The sequence below is a fragment of the Actinia tenebrosa genome, unplaced genomic scaffold, assembly GCF_029948245.1.
Source record: "Actinia tenebrosa isolate PJP-AT-01 unplaced genomic scaffold, QUT_ActTen_1.0 PGA_scaffold14__42_contigs__length_11649687, whole genome shotgun sequence".
In the NCBI taxonomy this organism is placed as follows: domain Eukaryota; kingdom Metazoa; phylum Cnidaria; class Anthozoa; order Actiniaria; family Actiniidae; genus Actinia; species Actinia tenebrosa.
Genome location: NW_028292574.1, coordinates 8282336 through 8306015, shown reverse-complemented (window position 1 = coordinate 8306015; position 23680 = coordinate 8282336). Strand labels below are relative to the sequence as shown.

At 35.4% G+C, this 23680-nt stretch overlaps 1 protein-coding gene and 1 long non-coding RNA gene across 2 annotated transcripts; both read left to right on the top strand.

Moving 5' to 3' along the window:
• Nucleotides 1-3690: 3690 nt before the first annotated feature.
• Nucleotides 3691-11838, top strand: LOC148911413 (protein ShK-like4). Its single transcript, XM_089029751.1, has 4 exons — nt 3691-3824; nt 7989-8115; nt 10151-10291; nt 10665-11838. Exons 2-4 carry the CDS (start codon nt 7995-7997, stop codon nt 10667-10669), a joined length of 267 nt encoding a protein of 88 aa, XP_088885877.1. The 5' UTR covers nt 3691-3824; nt 7989-7994; the 3' UTR covers nt 10670-11838.
• A 5029-nt stretch (nt 11839-16867) lies between these two features.
• On the top strand, nt 16868-23180 carry LOC148911412 (uncharacterized). Its single transcript, XR_016119751.1, has 4 exons — nt 16868-16991; nt 19869-20014; nt 21860-21985; nt 22713-23180. It is a non-coding gene; the product is annotated as an uncharacterized LOC148911412 (long non-coding RNA).
• Nucleotides 23181-23680: the final 500 nt, after the last annotated feature.

Below are 23680 nucleotides of genomic sequence, written 5' to 3'. Positions count from 1 at the left end.
ATAGCTCTTTGCTCGCCGATAAACAATTAAAAACTAGGACCGCCTGATCAACTACAACAATCCTTTGCGCGCGTTCCCCCAGATCACCTGGTATTTCCATCATGCACAAAATATGTTTTTTCGATTTGTTCTCATTGTCAGATTTTTAATTATTTCCTATAAATTAGGTAATATTATGAGCTAATGTCAAACCCTGAAATAAAAAGGGGGTGAACGACTTCGTTTTAGAGCTACGAGGCTATTTGAAGAAATGAAAAACGCGTTAACGTTATTGATATTTTTCTCATAAAAACATTCGAATAACGTCATCAAAATAAGCACGCGCTAGCTAAATTCATGCGTGGAAAGGATGCGCACGAATTTCCTAAGAAATGTACCCTCTGACGTTCTAGTGAAGATGGGGATGCCATAGATGATGGCAAGCGCACAAAGAACTTTTGAAAACGTCCGCCGTTCGGCGTACATCACGTCCTCGATGTTTGAAGATGCTTTAGGTCCCTCCATTTCAAGTAATTGTCAGCCATTTTTCTTAATCTTTGTTTGCGTCAACCATTCGATGAATTAGTAATAATATTAATAATTGATAAAGCTCATTTTGTTAATTAAACATGACGCAAGTGAATATTTGTTTCAGAATATTTGAGATCGAGTACATAAACCACCTTTTAGATCATAGTCATCATCATTAACATTACATTCATAATCCACCGACCCCAAAATAAATTTCAAAAAAATCTAGATGTCATTGTTCGCTTTTTTATAACAGAAACGATATGTTAACATCATGATGATCTTCATCTTCACCGTCATTACCATCGCCATTAATATCAATATAGACAACAACAACAACAACAACACGAAGGCAGCAACAATGAAGATTTTTGATAACAACCTCAAAATCATGTAAATCAGGAGAAGCATCGTCATCCTAAATCATGATGTTCTTCATCTTCACCGTCATTACCATCACCATTAATATCAATATAGACAACAACAACAACAACAACAGCAACAACAACAACACGAAGACAGCAACAATGAAGATGATTGATAACAACCTCAAAATCAAGTACATCAGGAGAAGCATCGTCATCTCCATGATTGACATTATCACCGACTCGACGGATCATCGTCATCATTATTTTCATCATCATCGCCGTCGTCATCAGTCACAGTAAAACTATGGCGACGACTATGACTCAAACAACGACAATGACATCAACAACAACGATGTCGATAATGCAACCAAAATCAACAACAACAGGAGAAGCACTTTCATCACCTTCATTTTCATCTTCACCATCATCAAAATCGTCGTCTTTGTCGTCGTTGTACGGCATCGTCGTGAGGCATTCTCATTTGACAATAGCATAGCAACATTCTTGAAAGATGCTCCTAAATGCGAGTAAAATAGGAACTACGATTTCTTTGTGGTTTTCTCCTAATAAAAATGGGCTTTAGGTCACTGAGGGAAAAGACAAAATGAGAATGGGGAAAAGTTTCTTTTCAATAGAATTTGGGTGCAGAGAAGTGGGATTTCGATTCTTTTAATGGTATTAGTACTGCCCCCCCCCCCCCCCCCCCCAATTCCCTCATCAGGTCCCTCAACAGAACAATACCCCTCCCCTCCCCTCTCTTCAGGTTCCTCAAAAGAAAAAAAAACAACATTCTAGGATTCTAGTAACTTCCACTGGGATTTCACCTTAGCGTACGATGATAAGATCATCTCATTAATATTCCAACAACTTGGTATATTGAGCCTACTAATAAACCCCACATGAAAGGCCTTTAAGTGCCCATTCTCAATTTCTTCATATACCTAAAGGATAGGTCAATACTGAATTAGAACATTTTCAAAAGGAATTATAGCCAAACACGTGTTGCCAAAAGCAAATAATAGGTCATAATAGATTTGATGTATATTTTGCATTTACTAATAAAAATTTTTTGGCAGTTCCACTAGACTAGATGGAATCAATATTTCATAAGAACAGCTCGAGGGTATTTAAATGCTTCAATCAGATTCAGTTTAGATATGTTTCGACATGAAATAAAGACGAATTTGTAAGAGAATTTATGATGGCTTAAGTTTGCGTTTTAAGGAATCTTTAAATATGTTTCAAGCTTCTGTAGTAAATGTCTTAATGTTGCTCATTAAAGACACTTTTCGCAGGATTTATTGAATGTAAATTTTGATTCTCTCTAATGAAACGTAGATATATATTTTGACCATTTAGCTAAATTAAGCCGTTTTTTTAGCGATCTTTCCGTAAAACGGTGGGAGGGTGACAATTTAGCCTAGGTATGTTAATAGTCTTTGTTTTCGAGGGTAGCACACTTAATAGCCAGTGGCTAACAAACCGGTAGTCCTCGTTCCCTGGTCGAATTGAAATTTAGAAGTTCACTGATCGGATGAACTAGAAAGCTGGAGAAAAACCCTGGAAAACCAAACTTGGGGCTTTACTCACTCAGGACACCGAAACCTGGGTTGCCTTGGGAAGAGTAGATCGTTCGCATCGCAAAGCCACCCATGCTTCCCGTAATTGAATGAATTTCAATTCGCGACTAAGTAATTGAAAACTTCCCGCGCTCAAGCGAGCGAATGTCAATTTTAATTCAAAATTAGATTTTAAAAAATTTGCTTGATTAAACTACATTAAGTAAGGAGAGTCATTTTTACGAGAATCTATTAAATGTCAGAGAACCAGTTGTCTGACAATAGAGAAAATATATTATATTACTCGACAGTGTCATTTAGAAAGTTTTGTAATTTTGAGGGTTTTCGGAGACGAATAAATTATGAGACAGAAAAAATGTTAGACGAAATGTAAAGCTTCAACTTGAAATTATAGAAGCCACTTAAATTCTCTTTGTTTGGGATAAAATAACTCAAATATGCAGTTTTAAAAATTGAATATATGAAATGAGGGGCTCGCTTATCATATCTTCACTGGCCAGCGTCAGACTTTAACCGTGGAATTGTGCAAATGTGTGTGTGTGTGTTTTTTTTTTTATTTTTTTATTTTTATTTTTTTTATTTTTTGGATAGCTAAAATTTATCAAAAAGTTCAAATCTTTTGAATCATCAATCATTTACCATTTTCTCAGTTCGAAAGAAAAGCATATTAAATATTCTAGATATTTTAAGTTTATTAGGACTTTGCCTTAAAAAGATCTTTTGCTGACTTGACTGAAGGCATTCGTTTATTGAGGGCCTCATTACGATGAGAGGAAATACTCATAATTTGTCTTTTTCGAAGAGAGCTTGTCTATGAGCCCTTCTTTTATAAAATTAACTTTATTTGAAGAAAATTAAAAGACAAATTTATTTACAATCAGCTTGGCAAACCAATTATATCAAGTGGAAGATCCTTTTTCTTAGGATTTGACGGAACTATTGCAATCTACTTCCTTAAATAAGTCGATCTAGATCTTCCGTAGAGAGTTTGGCATTTAAAAGTAATTCTGACATTTAAAGGTATCCCGCTGATTTGACAGCAGATATCATACCTTGACTTCTATCACGAGGACGAAAGTTTATTAATTTTCGCCTTTACGCCAGCTATGAATGAGGTGATGATTCAGACAGCTCTGTTACCATGGTGTGAATTAACATCTATTTATGTAAACTACTCGCAGGTGATTGAATAGTCTATTGAATTTCTTTTTTTCTTTTGCTTAAATAGCTCGTACATATAAATATTTGATGAGTATTCATTTGGTTTTTAAGCGAGGATCTCAGCAGTGTTATAGTAGGTTTGGCGTTCATTCGATCAACATACGGGAAAGAACAGAGCTCGCGGAATTTTTAACGTTTCTGAAAGGTAAGTTACTTGTAATAATCTACTATAAACAAACTTTATTGACTTCTTTCTATCGTAATTCATATTCTTATAAAGTATAACTCTTATTCTTCTATAAAACACGAAAAACGTTTAGCAAATTACGGTTTTACCAGCTTTGTGTTGCATTTACATCATCATATAAGTGCCAAAATGCTAACAAAAAGACAGAAGATGAGCATGGAAGAATGGAAAAAATAAAATAAAAGATCAAGATCTTCATCTAAGTAAAAACGTCTTGAAATTTTGTTCAATTGATTTCTTTTTGTTCCAAAATTTATCGTAAAACTCAAATGGTTCTAGAATTTTTAGTAATAACTACGCTATTTAGATTCATTGGCTTATTTTTGTCACGGAAAAAGTGTAGAAATTACACAAATATACTCGAAGATAAGACAAATAATGATTTTGGTAATTTTGCTTTCAAGCATCTTTTGGAGCGATGTTTCTTTATGTATTTCGAATTATTTAAGTCTATCTTTCTTGTTTACTCTTCATATCTTTCAAAATGTAAATAAGATACTCAAAGTACACAAAACTATTCAAAATGCTAAGAAGATATAGGGGATTATCCTTGAAGTCGTGAAAGATTAATATGGTATGATAAGATGATGTTTTTGGAGTTACGGAAAGCGAATTATGAACTGTTTTCGATTAAAGGAAAAATCATTGTTCATAAAAAGGAAGTATTGCTGAAGCCCAGATCAAAACTGCAAAATAATGAAACAAGGTGAAATGATATGAGATATCAATTAAAGAAATGACAGTTTAATATTGATGGAAGCAGTAGTATTAAATTGGAGTGGCTTTGATGAATGAGAATCGACATGAGAATGGACACCAGAATTATTGGAAAATTTTTCTGTCCATTCGTCCATTCGTTCATTCAATCATTCATCCTTTTTATTCTTCCGAATCGAAATATGGCGACCAATTTGAATAACTATTGTTCTGCACTGACTAGCGACTGACTAGGCTCGTGTTCACGTGGAAACAGAAAAGCATTTTCACATGTATAGCGGGAGGCTAGTCAGTCGCTGGTCAGGACAATAGTTATTCAAATCGGTCGCCATATTTCTATTCGGTGTACTCTTTCTTTCAGTTTTCTTCGTTTCATTCTCTCTTTCTTTCTTTTTATTCTTTTGTTATTTAATTTTTTATGCTTCTCTTTGTTATATCCTATTTTTAGTGCCTTATTAAATTAGCCTTAAACAAACCTTTACAGAGCACAAGGATCCCACGCTTTCCTATTAGACTTAACCCATGAAATCGTGCGAGAAATCAAACTTCGTTAAATTGACTTCATGGTTGAATTAAAAAGACTTTCATAACAATCTCTTCGTCAAAAATTACAGAATAACCACAATTCCCTGTTTGCTTATCTAAGTATCTTTTTTTTTTTTTTTACTGCTTTGAAAGAACGCAAGCATACTTTCCGAGTGCGTATTAATTCGTCTGTACACGCAATTTGTCTCACACAATACCAATTATACATACAAATAGATCTCCAAATATCTAGGGGAAAAAACATTTTGAAACCAATGCTGTCTTTTGATATTTTCCTCCGGTGTTAATGTGTAGAGCCAAAGAGACGCTATGCAAAGATTGCTTTAAAAATGTTTTTACCCGAATGAAAACGAAGGCGAACAGATGGCGCCATTTTAGCCTCAACCAAAGAAAATACAAAACAAGTTATCAATTTCAAAAGTTTATTATTTTTCTTGTTTATGCGTAAAGCCAAATAGAAGTGTGTAAAACGCATGCAAAAATTGATTTAACAGCTATTTTCTTTCTCCAATAAAATAGAGCACGACCAGTTGACGCCAATTTTGGTCTCAATCAAATATAAAATATTAAGGATTATCTATTATGAATTTTTTACAAAGTTACAATAAAATGTGACACGGGTAAAAGTAGTCGTATTTTCTCAAATGAAATATCATCTATATTGTTTTGCATTTAAGTTGAGAAATGCTTAGATTTTCCTTGAGTCGCTTCAGCGCAGATATGTGAATTATCCTTTAAGCGCTATGGTGATTTCTGTGAGATCGTACACGATAAACGATTGTGCGTCACTAGGGCGTCCATTGAAAACTAGGAACTCCAAAAATATTTTATGTTGTGATTTATGACGCAATTAAAACTTAATATGCGTTACATTTTTATTTGCGTCGATTATTTAAGGGTTACTTTAAATAAGTTGCTTCTAATTGAGAACCCCACTAGACCACGCGGGAATTTGTTAGCACGAGGCCACTTGAATGGCTTTCGTTAATGTCGTATGCGTGGCTTGGAAATCTTATGCGTATCTTATTCATTTATTTATAAGCAATCTTTTGAGAGGGCAGTCCAATTTAGGTTGGTTTAAATGGAGACCTACACATATAACTGAATATATAACAATAAACTTACAAATATTACACGCGCACACAAAAAGTTCAAGATGCCGCGAAAAAAAATTTTTTTTTTATTGTCTACTCACATTTTTAGTTTAGCTATTCAAAGCATTATTCTATACAGAAAGGGTTTAAGATTAATAGCTCTTACTAAGACTCGGAAAATAAGGCTTCAAATCTTTCTGAATTCGAACTTTTGAACGTTCGATTTAAGCCCACGAATATGCGCACGCTCAAAAACCGCTGAATAATCTACGAGATTTTGTTGAGGAACATACGCGTTTTGAGCTTCAACAGAGCAAAACCCTCAAATTTTTGCACGGGACTCTGTATTTCTTAATAGCTTATTTTGAATAAAAAAAAAAGATTTTGAATGAAAAAAAAGATTTTTGTAGGGAGTTTTGTTCGACTTTATGAGATTTTTTAAGAGCACTGAAACTACAAAATATGACAAATCAATGTATGTCTTTGTCTTTTTGTCAAAAATATCCATTGACTAGCCTTCATTCGTGCAATCATAGTCTGCAAATAACTATTATCTTATGGATCTTAATTGTTTTCTAATCACCTCCGGTGGCGCAATCTTTTCTCCATAAGCTCGCGCGTAGGCTTCCAATAAATGCTGATTATCTCGAAAACAAGCTCGGGACACCAAATTTTTGTTTCCAGATTTGGAATCAGCATTAAATTTCAATTCGGATAATCGAAGTTTTAAAAAAAGTTTAATATTTTTTTCAAAAGTAGACAGCCACCTTAAGTAATTTTTACTTGCCAGATTTTTTATTGAGATTTAATAAAGCTAGCGCTATAAGCGATTATAGAAAGCAAAAAAAGGTTTAAGTTTGATTTGTGTTAAGCGTTATCGTATGGATTGAGCTGGATTTTTAAAAGTAGATGGAACTGCCGGCCAACTAGTGTTTTGAGTCATTTAGATATCCTATATGAAAATACTAAATGGATGGCAGTTTTTATCCAGAAATTTTCCTCTGCTAGATTTCAATTTGACGAATTTGGGTAGACAGGAAAAGGTTACCCAAAAAAAAAGATTCGCTATTCTGTATTCCTATTATTTTAAGAATCAATAAAGAAAAACTTAAAAGAAAGGAACAAAAGCGTGAGTAGGTACAATGTTTAGGTCACCCATCCAAGTGCTAACCCTCCCCAGACGAGCTTGACTCAGTATCTTGAACGACAACGATTTATCCACTGGACCACGGCTCCAGGTGAATCAGCATAACAATAGCCGTGAAAACAATGCACCGAATAGACTAGACTTTTTGACATTAGATTTTCAACCGATTCCGTGCGTGGCAGAGATGCAAGGGATTAGCCGATATGGTCTGGGGGCCGGCTGGTCTCTCCCCTGATGCTTCGGCTAGAACATTTTCTTGCGTAATTCGTACACCCAAGGGCAGAAGGATTTAATCGCCGTCAGGTCCGAAGTCCATACGACGCCTCAGCTCTGCGGATGTCTCAGGGGTATGGCAAAGTAGAATCGAGTTTTTGAATTTCTTTTGCTTCAAATCCCATCTTATCCACATATGCTCTTTTTTTTTTTTTTTTTTTTTTTTTTTTTTTTTTTTTTTTTTCTTTTTTCTTTTCTTTTTGGAACAAACGAAAGAACAAAAATAAAAGAATGAAGTCATGAAGAAATGAATACATGAACGAATAAACAAACAAATACCAAGCCAACAATTGCTTGTCTGTTAGTATTTAACATTTAACTTTTGTTTTCTTTCTTTTTTTAAAGTTTAAGATGGACAAACAAAACATCATTGTTCTCTTCGTCGTTCTTCTTGTCGCATCGACACTTGCTCTTCCAAAGACTGTACTAAAGTCAAGAATGAATAAAATGGAGCGAAGTATGATCCCTCAAGGTATGTCGACATCTAGCGAGAACGGTTTTAATCACTTTAGATTTAGGTTAGCATCATTATTCAAATTTAGACGTGTTAATTATGATTTGAAGGGAGGAAAAAGGTTGACTGCAAAAAATAAATAAATAAATAAAATTTTTAAAAAAATTTAAAAATAAAGCATGTTAATAAATTCCCAACAGCGATATTTCCCCCTAGCGTGCTATAGTGTCATTTAATTTTAATACAACAAAAGAGAGTTGCCAAAAGAAGTTTATCTTTTAATGTGCCCTGAAAGGTTCAACTTTATATATATATATATAAATTATACTATGTTTATATTTTCTATCTAGATGACTAAAAACAACTTAAATTTAAAACTTAAGGCAGTTTTAGAAATTTGAGGAAACTTTCCTCAATATTTTTATTCTTACTAAGGTTTTTCTATTATTCATCATTATTTTTTATTGAAATTCGGCTGTAAAATATGCTGGAAGTCAAGAAATCAAAAAAAACAAAAAAACAAAAAAACAAAGCAAGAGATGTGCTCGAAGTACAATATTCTAAAAAAATAAAAAAGTCGATCGAATGTTTGTAGTATCGCTCCAATTGAACGAAGCAGCTATGGAATATGAAAGAGCCGCGTGTTTAATCTTTAATCACTTGTGAAATAGTTAAGTAAGAGTTAACGTTTTAAAATTTTAATAAGGTGTGGTATAATACGTGTTAAGTGCGGTATTTTGAGCTCTTGTTTGTTTGACAACACTTGTAAGTACTTCAGTATAGATCGATGAATATTATTCTATTCAAGAATTATATAATGTTTCTCTCTCTCTCTCTCTCTCTCTCTCTCTCTCTCTCCCTTCCTTTCTTTCTTCCTTCCTTCCTTCCTTCCTTCCTTCCTTCCTTCCTTCCTTCCTTCCTTTCTTTCTTTCTTCCTTTCTTTCTTCCGAATTCCTTCCTTCCTTCCTTCCTTTTCCCCCTCTCAATTTTTTTCACGTCTCCCTTTCTTCCTTCCTTTCTGTCTTCACTTTATGAATCAGGATTTATTATTCTATTCATGATCATATTCCAGGCTTAAGCCTCAAGATACCAAAATTAACATCCTCCATTCCATTCACTCACACAAAAGAACACTTCCCACGAATCGTGCGCCACACAGATCATACCATAATCTTATTAAGCCTAATCCATTCTCTGAATAATTGTTTTCTGACCACCAAACGAAAACGTGGGGTAAGACTGTTAAAAATACCTTGACCAGACTCAAAACTGTAAAATACATCCACTTATATCATAAGTCTTTTAACTTGGAAAATTACTTCAAGCGATCACGTCTCAAGAGTTTGCTGACGATAGTCTGATTCGGAACGATGGTGGATTTGGTATTTCACAATATATACCAATTCAATTGCTGAGAGCAAAATCATTAATATTAGATATATTGCTGCCGGCCTCGGTAACTATCTAATGCATAGTTTTTCTTTGAAACTGTCGTCCTTTCAAAGCTATCTCCGACCATCTGCATTGTTGTACACTCCGTCCATATTAGCCAACCATTTGCGGTCAAGAATTTTATGACTCAAACAAATTGCCCCCAGAATCTTTTAGCACTTTAAAAAAAATGCTAATCTTTTGTAATCTCTCTTGGGGAGAGGGGGAGGCGGTGAGGGGAAAAGGAGAGCCTCCTTTTCTTCTTCCCGTCCTCCTCTGATACTCTGGTTACTTTTCTTTTCACTGAATTTTATTTGTTGTTTTTTTCATTTTGTTTAATGGCCGAATCTTGTTGTCTTATTTGGCAGCCATATTGTATAATATTGGGTTGTTTTACGTTAAAAATATGCTTTTTAATTAGGTAGTAAGTACTGGCATTAAAAAAAAAAAAAAAATGTCGGGCCAGTTAATGTTGATTATCACGGTTTCAAACAATTGTTTTCATTTTCTAATCATCATTTTATCATACAAATTAATGCATATATATATATATAACCTTGACCCTGAGAAGTCATCATTTCATCATCCAAAGTTTACTAATTAAAACTGTAATTAATTTCAGAAACAGAGGAGAGGGTAAGTGAACGTGCCGTGGAGGACCCGGGATGTAGCGACTCTCACTACAGCTGTTTTTACCAAAGCTTTTATGAAGGACTGTGTGAATCGAGTGAAGCTGAGATGTGCAAGAAATCCTGTGGTCTTTGTAAGTACAGAACACTACCACTGCCACTGCCACTGCCACTGCCACTGCCACTGCCACTGCCACTGCCACTGCCACTGCCACTGCCACTGCCACTGCCACTGCCACTGCCACTGCCACTGCCACTGCCACTGCCACTGCCACTGCCACTGCCACTGCCACTGCCACTGCCACTGCCACTGCCACTGCCACTGCCACTGCCACTGCCACTGCCACTGCCACTGCCACTGCCACTGCCACTGCCACTGCCACTGCCACTGCCACTGCCACTGCCACTGCCACTGCCACTGCCACTAGCTTTACCACTACAACTGCTTAGCACTAGCACTAGCACGTTTGAAGAGTGTATTAATTTGTCGTATTTTGTTTTTTATAGGTTGATAACAATGATGCACGTGGTGGATATATTCTCATATGAACCGAACAGCAAATTTAAACATAAGTTTTGTAGCAATAATTAAGTTTAATTAAATTAGATTGTACGTTTACATCCCTACATCTAAAGTTTTTAATGTAATTGATATATCTAATGAAAAAACACTATATTATGCACTGCTCCGATAAGTATGATAAAAAAAGCCTTCTCCTCGAGATCGGTCAATATTTAAGGGACGGTTGGTGCAAATCGAGGCATGCAATTCTATAACTTAAACCTTTCCAAACTATACTCTAATGTATGTCTTCCCTTTTGCATAATAGGCTATTTAAACAAAAAAAATCCTACCCATCTCTTTTGTCCCCCCCCCCCCCCCTCCCATTCCCTTTTTCCCAACACTCTTGTTTGTTCTAATTGTTTTTCAATTTCCTATATTCTATTTTTATGCCCTATCTCCTACCATGCAAATTTAACTAGCCCAACCCAACCCATCCCATTTCTTTCATCCGTCCTCTTTTTCCCACCCATCCATTTATACAAAATCCTCTTGTTTATTCTGAACGTCTTCCTTTCCCTTATGAAACCTTCCCTCTATTGCACCAGCCATTTAAAACTAAATAATGGCAGCTCTCTTAACCTGAGCACATCGCATCGTGAAATAAAATTAAAAAAAACAAACAAAGGAGGGAAGCCACGTTCGCGACGTCAAAACGAAGTACATCAGATCACGACAACAGTTAATGAGAACTTATAAAAATAGGGATCAAAGCTTGGAGGAGCAGTAGTGCACTCGCCTCTCACCTCTGGGGTCTCATGTGAGTAGAATTTGTTAGGTCTTTCCCTTCATTCAAGAGTTTTGATCTGGTTTTCTGGTTTGGCCGTGCCCTGAGTTAGATCAGCTGGCCTAGAGATGTTTTCATGGTTTGACAAGCGAGTTAAAAGAAATATAACGCTACGCAGTAGATGTTAAGGACAAGGCTACCTTTTTCCAAAAGCCAAAAAATTGTATATTAATATGCTTATGCGATGAGCTTCTTATTTTCAACGTTAAGTACTGTACTCCCATATCATCATTTTCGTGTCAAACTTATGTGTTGTGATAGATTTTAATTGCAAATGAGAATAAATAAAGTTAATGAAAATGAAATAAAACTTTCCCATTTGTTTGATAGAAGTAAGTTTTTTTCTTTTCCTTTTTACCTCACATTTTATGTTTTTTTTTTTCAATTTCATTTGATTTTCTTTTTGTTTTCTCCCCATTTATTTTACGATGAACGAAATATTTTCTCCTTTTCAAACACTGAATTTTTTTTTTTTCATGCAATGACTGCAATATTACTCTATTTTCCTTCTACCTTCTTCCATTCTTTTTGCACTGAAGTATTTTTCTTCTTTCTTAAATACTGAATCGACTGAAGTAAATATGACTGTCAAATTTCTCCTTTTTTATCCTCTATTAATTTATCATATATAAAGAAAAAATGCTCTCTTAATTATATATAAGAAGAAGAAAAATGTATACTCAAAACGTAAATAGCTCCTTCAACCACCGGCAGCTCCCCGCCGTGTGTAATGATGAATGCCATCATCTGTTAGTCGCGAGTATAGATATTAATTGCGTTTATTAGCAATAGACTTAGAATATGACGAGTCCCAATAAAACATTAATCACAGTACTTTTGAGAGGGCAGGGATTGGGGGGGGGGGGGGGGGGCTTTTTTTCACGGATGCACGGATGACGTCACAGTTGTGCATCATGGGATTGTAATGCGTAATGCAGACAGACAGGGCAAAAAAACGACAAGCCCGCTACTTTCACGATTTCTTTTTATCTAACTGAGTTTAATACTCCAAATTTTTAAGTGTTTCATTTGTGTCACTGCTGCTCGAAACTCAACTTGTGACGAAATTTTGTCGAATTAGAATAAATCTACTTATTATTAATCACGAAAATGTCAGTTTTTCCACAGGCAGCCCAAACAAGGTTCCTGTGTATGGTTTATAAGGGAATGTATGGAAGTTATGATAAAGTTACGAAAATAAAATGTTTCACTCAACAATTTGCCTCAAGACTTGCTACAGTTGTTGCTTTTACTTTGTTCAGTGTTCTGGAGAAGTTTCAGCGCGATTTGAGGCCGTTTAGTGGGTTTTTCAAAATCCGCTCTTCTCTACCTAAATAATGGGAAGGCTGGAGACTTAGCACCCGATATCGACTACATCACGCCAGAAAATCCAGCCTTCCCATTATTTAGGTAGAGAAGAGCGGATTTTGAAAAACCCACTAAACGGCCTCAAATCGCGCTGAAACTTCTCCAGAACACTGAACAAAGTAAAAGCAACAACAGCTCAGCATCGCTGAGAATCATGGGAAAAATTTATATTAAACGAGACGAGTAAAACTTTTGACACAAACTGCAGTTTGAGGATGCTCAGAGGAGGTGAGACTGTAGCTGATATAAAAGATCTCAAGTCCATCAACAGTTGTCAAGCGGTTGAAAAATGTAAAATGTATCTAACCATAATCCTTCCCGGTCTCAGTCTTATAGCTTTTCAGGTGACCAACTTTACTGAAATAAGTGTATGTCATTTTATGCATTTATCAATTTGTATTTCGCGGTCTCACCAATTTTTTTCATGATTCAATTTTGTTCATATTATAAGAAGAAGAGCAAACATCCTGTTAAAATTTTATTGTAAATAAATGAATGAATATTATGTGGAAAGAATCAGATAATGACTGCAGAATTGCATTAACATGGACACCAGATGGACGCCGCCGAAAACTAAAAAGACCGAGAGACGTTTTGTGATACAGCAGAAATTGTACTGCTCTTGAAATTTCTTTATACTTTACTTCGAAGTTCCTTCTCTTCGTTTCTGGTTGAAGGGTATGGGTATGAAAGACCAAAAACATGACACGTACACCAGTGGCGGATCCAGAGGGGGGGGGGGGGGGGGGTTCGAAGGGTTCCACGGAACCCCCCTTGAAGGTTTGATCTTTTAGGTAATAGAAATATGTCTTATATAAATTTTGCTTAAAAGTATCCACAAGGATGATGTTGAACACGAACCTTTAAGTTCCGTTACTAGATAGTAAATTAGGTGATTAGAGCCAATTTTTTGTCAGACATCGACTAAACAAAAGAGAATTATACACAGTTTAAGAAACGGAAGCCCCCTTTGAAAAATCCTGGATCCGCCACTGTACACGGAGAAGAACTGTGGAAAAGGAGAAGGAGAGAGCGGGATGAAAAACCATCAGAGCTGGTTGGCGAAGGTGACTAGCGTTGAAACATAGAGTGCCACTTGTGAAAGGTGGTAGAGCTACATCCTCTTAGCCAAGCTGCCCTTCCCCGTTTGACCCCCTGCAATTTCTTATACTAAGCACTTGTGCTTTTTGATCGCTAATCAATTATTTGTGAAACCTAACCACAACCTACAATTATTATTCATAAGAGGGCAAGTGTGGTGAAGAATGCGGGTGGCCTGTTAACCTTTAAATAATATATAGAATATCTTGGACGGTTTTAACTTGTCTTCTAGAAGATTCGCTTTCCTTTTTTAATATTATTTTTATTTATTTATTTATTTATTTATTATTAATTTATTTATTTAACTTCTTGAATTGTATTACATTTTCATAAACATGCGAATTTGCTAGCTGCAAGTTGCACATTTAAATTTGGTTTTTCGCTGCCGTCAATCAAACCTAATCAGTCGGTACCTTTCATATACAGTCCTTTGACTAAACGTTGTCGTTGATCGGATCATCCATACGCGCCTAGACCGAAAAGGATAACGGATAAATTACCCAGAACTTGCGCCATCCAAACTGCTCGCCAGTTTAAATCTTAGCCGTATGCTCGAGGCTTGGTTATAGCAAATTGAATGGGATCGAAAAAAGCGAGCTCAAGACGTGTTAGATAACATATGCGGCAGCTAGTAACTGTGAATTATTCCCAGAAGCCGATGACAACGTTTAGTCAAAGGACTGTATTTGACTGGCGGCAGCCAAAATTTAAAAAAAAAAATTTGAGCGTGCAACGCGGAGACACAGAGTTTGCATTTTAATCAAAATTGCAGTACTGTAATGAAAGAAAATTAGATAAATTAAAATGGATTGAGAAGAGAGATTACAGCAGTTTACACACTAGCCGGCAACATTATTGCACTGGACGTGCTCGACGAGAAAATGGAATCTCAGTAGTATAGCATGTAAAAAGTTGGTCACTTTTGCTTGTGGTACTATATCGGGGTGGTGGCGTCAAAAACGTTGTGAATAATATAAAAAAAACCACACAAACTGAAAATCATCTTGAAATCCTTCAATATTTAATGGAATCCACTGTATATCATATATCCCTAAAACTTTGTCAATTTAACGATCATATATATATACATATATAATGTATCCCCCTTTCCTATTGTCTTTCCTTTAAAATCCATATATATATGTTCTTGACATCTCGTTCCCGACAACTCGTCCCAGACAATTCGTTTCCGACAACTCGTTCCCGACAACGCGTGACCCCTATCGGCTTCCATAATTGGGTGCATTGTTTTCAATTAGAAAAAAAAAAAAAAAAAAAACCGTTTTAATAAAGGTTAAATACAATGTTTTCGGTGAAATATAATCATGTACATTGTGAACATTAATACTAGATATTTGGCTAACTGTTGGTTGAAAATCGTTGTATTTAAATAATCTGAAAATATGCAAATTAGTTTATACAAGGATAAGGTTTTTAAAGTGCTACTACGACGAAAATCGCTCAAACTTGGATTCAGCTGAAACTTCCTAAAAATACTCTTTAAAGGTCCAATAATCACTGTATGAAGTGTTTTCTCGATATTCAGTAAGAAAGTATGATATTTTTACGATTATTTTTTGGAGTCTGTGACGTCATACACTCAACATCAAACATTGCTACATATATTTCTTTGTATATAAATCCTTAATTTATTTTATTCCTATGAAGCCCAAAGGGTGGCTAATGTGCTTATTTCACATTACTTGTGACTATAATTTATATTTTGGGGTGTTTGGGTATTTCTTTCTCCCTTTACTACTTTCTCCCTTTATTTTGATCATAAACTACAAAGAAATGTATGGAGCTATGTTCGATGTTGAGTGTATGACGTCACAGACTCCAAAAAATAATCGTAAAAATATCATACTTTCGTCCTGAATATCGAGAAAACACTTCATACAGTGATCATTGGACCTTTAAAGAGTATTCTTAGGAAGTTTCAGCTGAATCCAAGTTTGAGCGATTTTCGTCGTAGTAGCACTTTAAGCATCGGATATTAATTATGTATACTTATTTATATAATTTCACTGTTTAATAAAATTTCATTGCGCTCAAATAATGATTTTTATATTCTTCACGAATACAATCGCTCGAAAAAAAAATTTTTTTTAATATGAAGGAACGAGTAAAGAGTTATTCTTTTTTTTTTTTTTTTTTTTTTTTCTCGCGTTTTTGCATTTAATTAGGTTTATATATATATATATATATATATATTTATTTATTTATTTATTTATTTATTTATTTTTATATAATTGGAATACAGAATTCATTTGAAGGAACTCAAAGTTAGTCTTGAATGTTGTATTTTGAAAATGGTACTCGGAAATTTAAAGCAATCATTTATTTTCAAATAGAAACGCAGTAGATAGCACGCATTTAATAATTTAGCGATTTTTCTGGTATCATGGGTGTTATGAGCTTGTAGCAGATGAATAGGATGACAGATTTTATTTAAGGAAAATGATTAATTTTGATAGTTTCTATCAAAAATATACTTTTTAGTTGTACGGCTCATAAACAGATGGTTAGATTTTGAATTGGCTCGGATAACCACTTAAAAAGGTGGTCCTGTCTCAGCACATTTTATTATTACTAATGACAATTATTAGATAGTACGTTGGAGGGACGTAAAAGAAGCACTGAGAACGTAATGAAGTCTGGCAGTGACCTTTGATATTTTCAATTAACAATTTACCTAATATAATTTCATTTCTCTTGTTTAATGTTCGCTATCATAAAAAAAATCTAAACAGTTGGCCATTGTCAAGTCGTTTACTTTTCATAATTGCTCTGTAAATAATTCATTCCCCTGGACCACACTCAAAGTACCGACTCTACCACTCTTCCTGTGTTTCCAGCGTACTTCTAGCCACAGAAAGTTCTGTTTAAAGTGTTTTAATTTAAAAGCATTTTGAAGTCATTAATGTGTTATCGGTAGGCTTTAAAAGCAAGTTTTGGACGCTGGAGAGTAAGTCATTGCGTATAGACAATTGATCAAAGAAGAGCAACTTCAAAGGTAAGCTATACGTGTTTAGTGAAAAGAGCATTTTCTTTTTATACATACCTTGCTTGCTTGCTTGCTTGCTTGCTTGCTTGCTTGCTTGCTTGCTTGCTTGCTTGCTTGCTTGCTTGCTTGCTTGCTTGCTTGCTTGCTTGCTTGCTTCCTTCCTTTCTTCCTTGCAAAGCTTGCAAACTTGCTTCCTTCTTCACTCTTTCTCGTTCTATCTCTGCCTATTTTTACCATTGTTATTCCACATTCATTCTTGATACTTCTAAATATACTAGGTTTTCCTTTACTTCATGCTAGCTTATTATTTTGCTTCATAAATATCATCCATCGTCATATTCTTGAAGTTTTAAGTTACCTTAAAACATTTTTTCTTTCTAGCATACATGCTTCAAATTTTTAAAGCGCTCTTATGTGTAAAAATAAATACAGAAAAATTTTTCTTTGTCAATTAATCTAATATCTTAGGTTTCAATATCTAGTTTCATTTTAACATTTATACTTTAGTCATCATATTCTATGCAATAGTATTTACACAAGCGTCATGCCTAAAGAGTATCGGACCTAGGACCAAACTAGTCCGCTTCACAAATGTTTTACCAAATGCTTCAATGAAAACGCCCCAATTTTTGAAAGTCCGAATAATTGAAGCATATGAGTATGATATGATTCAATTCTGATTATGTAAACCAGATTAGTGAACATTTTAGCCTGGGAGCCACTTGCTATTGAAATATTTTGGTTCAAAACCAGAAAGAACAATATGGTTGAGTAAATGACGTCAATTACTCCAAATTTAGATGCTGAATAAAACTGATAATTTTTATCCGCAACATTTTACGGTGAAGAAAGTATGTTGTTTGGCTACTATTGGGGCCATATAGAAACGTTTCACTAAGTTTAAAGTCAGTTCTATTTTTTATCCATTTTCATCAAAGTGCCCCTTTCAGAACAAAATGTTAAGACCAATTGTCCATCAAAATTATTTCTATGTTAATAGTTCAGTAGAGGGTTCCATTTCTACAATTATCTTAATCAATTTGATAAATGTCTGTAATGAACAGTTCGCAGTTTGTGGTCAATATATGAGAAGAGGATGTCCTTTTTGATAGTGTGGTGAATTTATTTCATTAAATGATTTCAAAGTTTTAGGGCTTGCAAAACAATAAAGAACAGGCAGCCTCTTAGGCCCTCCCCTGGGGTCAGTTCGTATGCTCTTCAGTAGATTTTCTGCTTGTTCTCTTTCCCCTTAAGTCAAAATGCAAAATTTGTCAATTTGTTCCCAAATCATATGATTTTTTACAATTTTTCCTCTTGTTCTTTAAAAGTTATTTAATGATATCTCTTGTTTCCTGAAACTAATTGCTCATGTTCCCTTGTTTCTTTAACCCTACTGGGAGAGCCTCGCCTCTCACCGCTACGGTCAAGGGTTCGATCTCTGAACTCGCTATCATCAGTGAGTAGAGTTACTTGTTGGTTCTCTTCTGTACTTCAAGGGTTTCTCTCTGGGTGCTCCGGTAAAACTTCTACAATTTCAATTTGATCTTGGAATGTGGGCCACAGGCTTGTTAGCTACTGGCTGGAACAAACTCTGGGCGGCTCAAAATCAGGGCACGGCACGGTGCACCGGAGAGCCCCAAGAAAAACTGTTATAAGACCTATAAATATTTCTATACTCGGTTGGGCGCATGCGCAAGAATGTTACGAAACATATTATAATATACCTTACATGGTTTTTATGGTTACCCACAAGGTTCAAGTTTAGCATCAGAAAAAATCTGTTAACATTTGGTCAGCTACGATTTCAAGCTCACGCCCACTCATGTGAGCCCATACAAATTATGTCTCAAAAACACAGTTTTTGGATCTTTTCTCGAAATAATGACTATCTAGGCAAAAAACAGAAGTGGATTTAGTTAATTCAAGTATTCACGGACTGTATCATATGGTTTAGATTGAATTCTATTGAAAAAAACCACCGTACTTTTTGAGTTGAATGTACGCTATTGGATGTATTTTACAAGAGAAAATGCATGACATAGCCGGGTCAAGCTAGAAAATCGTTTCTCCTAGAAATAAAACAGGACCTGTCAAAAAAAAAAAAAAAAACAGAAGTGGATTTAAAAGAACCGGGCTTTCCTGAACATTTTGGTATATAATTCATAGGAATTTGTTAAAATTTAGAACCGTATTTTTGCTGATTTTATAAGCTCATACTATCCTTTGGCCTATACATTCGCCTCTTATGGTTTCTTAGGTTTCGTAGCCTCGAAAACACGTTAACTACTAATTAGCGAAAGAACAGAAGATTTACGGGTCATTTAGGATGTTTTCTCACGCAGGTTTACTTGTGCTATATAACTTTTCTTTTAAGGACAACTTTGCTTTGGAAAGAGAGAAAAAATACCGAAAAGAGCAAATATTCCAAATGTATGGACAATTTTTCAATGCCAATGATAAAATTGTAGAATGACAAAAATATATTACAGCTTTGGGTAGTGGAGCCAATCAAAAACCAGCAGAAAAACACTAATGGCGATTCAAGATACTTCTTTATTCCCGGGGGGGAAAAATTACGATGGATATCTAGTTGTTTACACGGAACACCAGGGTCAAATTACCATCCTCGTGCAGTCTAGGTTTCTGATTGGCTCGAGCACCCAAAGTTGGAATACATTATTTCATTCTACATTTTAATTTGCCTACCTAACAAATCCTTTAAATCATGGGAGAGACCTAACAAAGTATACTCGGTCCAGTATACTCACATGTGATTGTGTGGAGTCCGAGAGTCGAACCCCAGACTCCAGAGGTGGAGAGACGATAGCCCTACTGCTAAACCACCCTTGACTCTGGGATTATTTTCTTTTTCTTTTTTCTTTTCAGAAGAGCAAACATGGCAAGAATTACGGTAACATTACTGATTTCTTCTCTCGTCGTTGGTTTGTGCCTGGCTGGGATTGACAAGAAAGGTTCCAAGAACAGTGGTGTAGCCTTGAATCGCGTGCGAGAACTTGCTGTCAGATACTCGGGTATTTTATATTATATATTATATATATTATACAGTCAATGTCATTAACCTTGTCCACCGAAAAAAGACATTTACACATTTACACATTTAGACTAAAAGATATATCACGTGTTTCATTATGTATTCTTTGCCTCGTGTGCGTCAGCCTGAACTTTAAATGTAAAATTCAACTCGTGAATCGAAAATCCAGAATGCCCCGACCATTTAGTGAGGATTTAAGATGGAGTATGGTATTTCAGCATTTGTTTTATAATGGTAATTGAACTGAGTGGAGTGCAATTTGGTCTGAAATCAAACGGGCGATTACAAAATCGCACGACCGCGTAGCGGGAGTGCGATTTGTAATTGCAAGTTTGATTTCAGACCAAAATTGCACGACACGAAGTTCAATTACCACTTTATTATATCCACTTTGAAATCTTTTTTGAAAAAGACGTTTTTTCCAGTTAAACCGATATGACTTACAATCTACAAGCAGTCGATTCAAACATGCTGTCAAGAGAACTTGTTTATACTGCTCGAGCAATGATTCTCATTTTGAAAACCAACACTTTCAATCCAAAACTAAAATGAATTTATATAGGACCAAAAGGCATTACATGTATTAAGAATCGTTTACTTACATTAAATAGCAAAACAATCCTGCCCAAAAGGGTTGTAATGAACTGGCTGTTGTTGTCCATACAGCCAATGCTCACTGCTTGTATTTTTACGATTTCTGTTCAACATGTTAACGGATCACACTTGTGCCGAGAAAACAGCAAGAATCAAAGGTTGTTTAGTCCTTCGGTTGTCCTTAAGAAGTCACGTAGCTCAGCAAAAATCTTCTTCTTAAGAAAAACTTCTTTTAATGACTATTTTCGTCGATGTGTTGTTATGCTTTACAGATTGAAAGGAAACCACTTTCCACGATCAATCGCCAAGAAGTCACATTCAAAAGATGCCGATTGCATTTTCCCCCACTGCTTTTCGCTGTAATATCTTCAACTTACTTAAGCAGTTACTTTACAAAGATGCTTTTGACAATTTTAAGTGATCAGTTGGTCTTTTTAAGTCCTTTTTACGGCTGTTTAAGTCTTTTTTTACGACTTTTGACGGTAAAATCGTTCTTCAGAAAATTTTTTTTGAGCCGTGGCTCTTTTTTTTTTCGCAAGAAGCGTTGAGCCCAACACTCAGATGGATTCCCTGATATAATTGGCTAGAAAATGACATGTCTCTCTTGTGATTGGTTCATATCAGTTGATGTGTAAAATCGTGCAATTTAGAGCTCAAAATCGTGCGATTTATGCTGAAATCACTGCTGCAGGGAACCAATCAGATTGCAGGATTTGCTTGTGATTTCAAAATGGATGTAATAAATGCCAGAACCTTCAGTCGCCCCATGTTAGGGAATCGGAATCCGGAATATACGAAATTTTAGGCTTTGGAATCCGGAATCCAGTTTATAATGGAATCCGGAATCCACCCTTTTGGAATCCGGAATCCACCACTTTGAAATTCAAAGTATACACTCAAATGCTATCGCCTCGACCTAGACTGAACCGATGTAGCCCCTCCCCCTCTGTGTAATATCTCCACCAAGAATCCACTGTCATCGGATGCTGATTTAACTGATAGACGATTCTACTTATACTGGCAAGTATATAAAATATAATTTTCAGAGAAAGTATCTGAAAATTAACGATATGGAATCCGGAATCCGCAATACAGTACAAAAGTTTTGGAATCCAGAATCCAGACCCTTGGAATCCGTAATCCAGAGTCTCAGAATCCGGAATCCAGCGCTTGGAATCCGGATAGACACTATCTTCAGCTTATAATTTATTATAATATATTTATTTTACAGCTACGGCGCCGATGAAGAAGTCCGACTTCGATTGCAGCGACAAGAACCCGTACGAATGTATGTTCAACTCCTTCATCGACACATCCTCGTGTGACGAGATAAACTGCGCTTTTAGCTGTGGATTGTGTAAGTTTTTCAAGCATTTCACCTTAATATCATTTAACCGCCACCCGGTTAGCTCAGTTAAATAGAGCGTAGGTCTGTTGTACAGAAAGTCGTTGATCAAGTCCCAGCCTGAGCAACAGGGTCTTAAAACAATTGAGGAGAAAATGCTGCCTTTGTGATTACATCTACAAATTGTTAGACCCTCCGTTCACGGGGCTCGAATAATTGCGTTAAGGGCGGTCACGTCCTTAATCAACTAGCGACGTTAAAAGTTGAAGTCTCTTTATACAGCAATTATGCAGCAATTGATAACCTAGTCTGGTGGTTGAACAAATGACATCAAACAATTCAGTTCTACTTTGTTTGGACTCAATCCCATTTTGTTCCATGATTTCGTCTTTCACGTTCAATAATCAGTCTGCATAGGTTCCTTGCTGCATAATTCTGCATGATCGGGATTCATCGGGAGCTTACCAGCCCCCTCTATCTATTATCTCAAGCTAAACATGTCCATAGAGAAGGTGTATGTTACGTCATTGCCGCCATCTTGGTTGAAAGTAACAAATCATTCCTCATTAGTTTCCCTTGTTAGATCAACCAAGATGGCGGCTATTTCATCGTTAATTATAACTCCAGGGATTTTGAGTCACATGGAGTGCACACACTTTATACAAAGATTTGTATTTATTTTTTGCATGTTTATAATCCAACAGTAATTAATAGTAATTATTCAATTTCTTCTTTTCAGGTTAATGGATGATTTCTGAAGCAAAAAAAGAACCTTTTTTTTTTTTGGAGAGAAAATATGCCATCAACGTTTCCTGTCAGCACTGAAGAAGTGATAAAAATCATTGCCCAGATAGCTATTTATTTGTTTATAATACACTCAAAAAAATCATCAATTCTGATTGGACAAGAGGAGTACAATTAAATCCCAAATTGTACTCTGTAGAGTCCCAATTAAATTCCTCAATTTTGTTGAGTATATTAGAAATTAAAAAAATCGCACAATGTTCTAGTTCAATTCGGAATTTATAGATACTCGTGAGGTTTGAAAGTTCTCCAATTGGACTCGCCTAAAAAGGCTTGTCCAATTTTGAAAACTTTCAAAACATCACTCGTACCTATAAATAACGAATTGTACTCGAGATCGTGCGATCTCCTATACTAATTCTGTTTTGAATTATGCTAAAGTAGAATAAAAGCATTAATCATGTTTCTCTCAAGTACTTCCTCACTGTATACGTACGAGCACTCAAACGTTCCGCGCTACTGCTATATAAGCGCATGCGCAAGGGGTCAAGAAATGGGATCATTGGCTGTAAAAATTGCTAAGTTTTGATTGTATTTCTAATTGAATGAGGGATAAATCAGAGCACACATAGTTACTCACTGTTGTATTGATTTACTTATTTATTAACTCTTCTTTCGTCGCTCGATCTCTCCCACGCGGGATCAGTCACCCACTCCGTTACTTACAGATCATACAAATTTCACTATAAAACGTGCTTTTTTTTTTTACAAAATGCCAAAATTTAAAGTCATTTGTTGAAACTTAAAGTGTTATTAATAGTGTTACGAAAACGAAAATAGCTCAAACAAAATTCCCTATTTTCTTTATGCTCAATTAAGATAGGATACAAAGTGCACCAATAAAGAATAATTGGTTCGAAAAATAGAAATTTTCACTCTAAATTCTACTTTCGAAAATTGCCA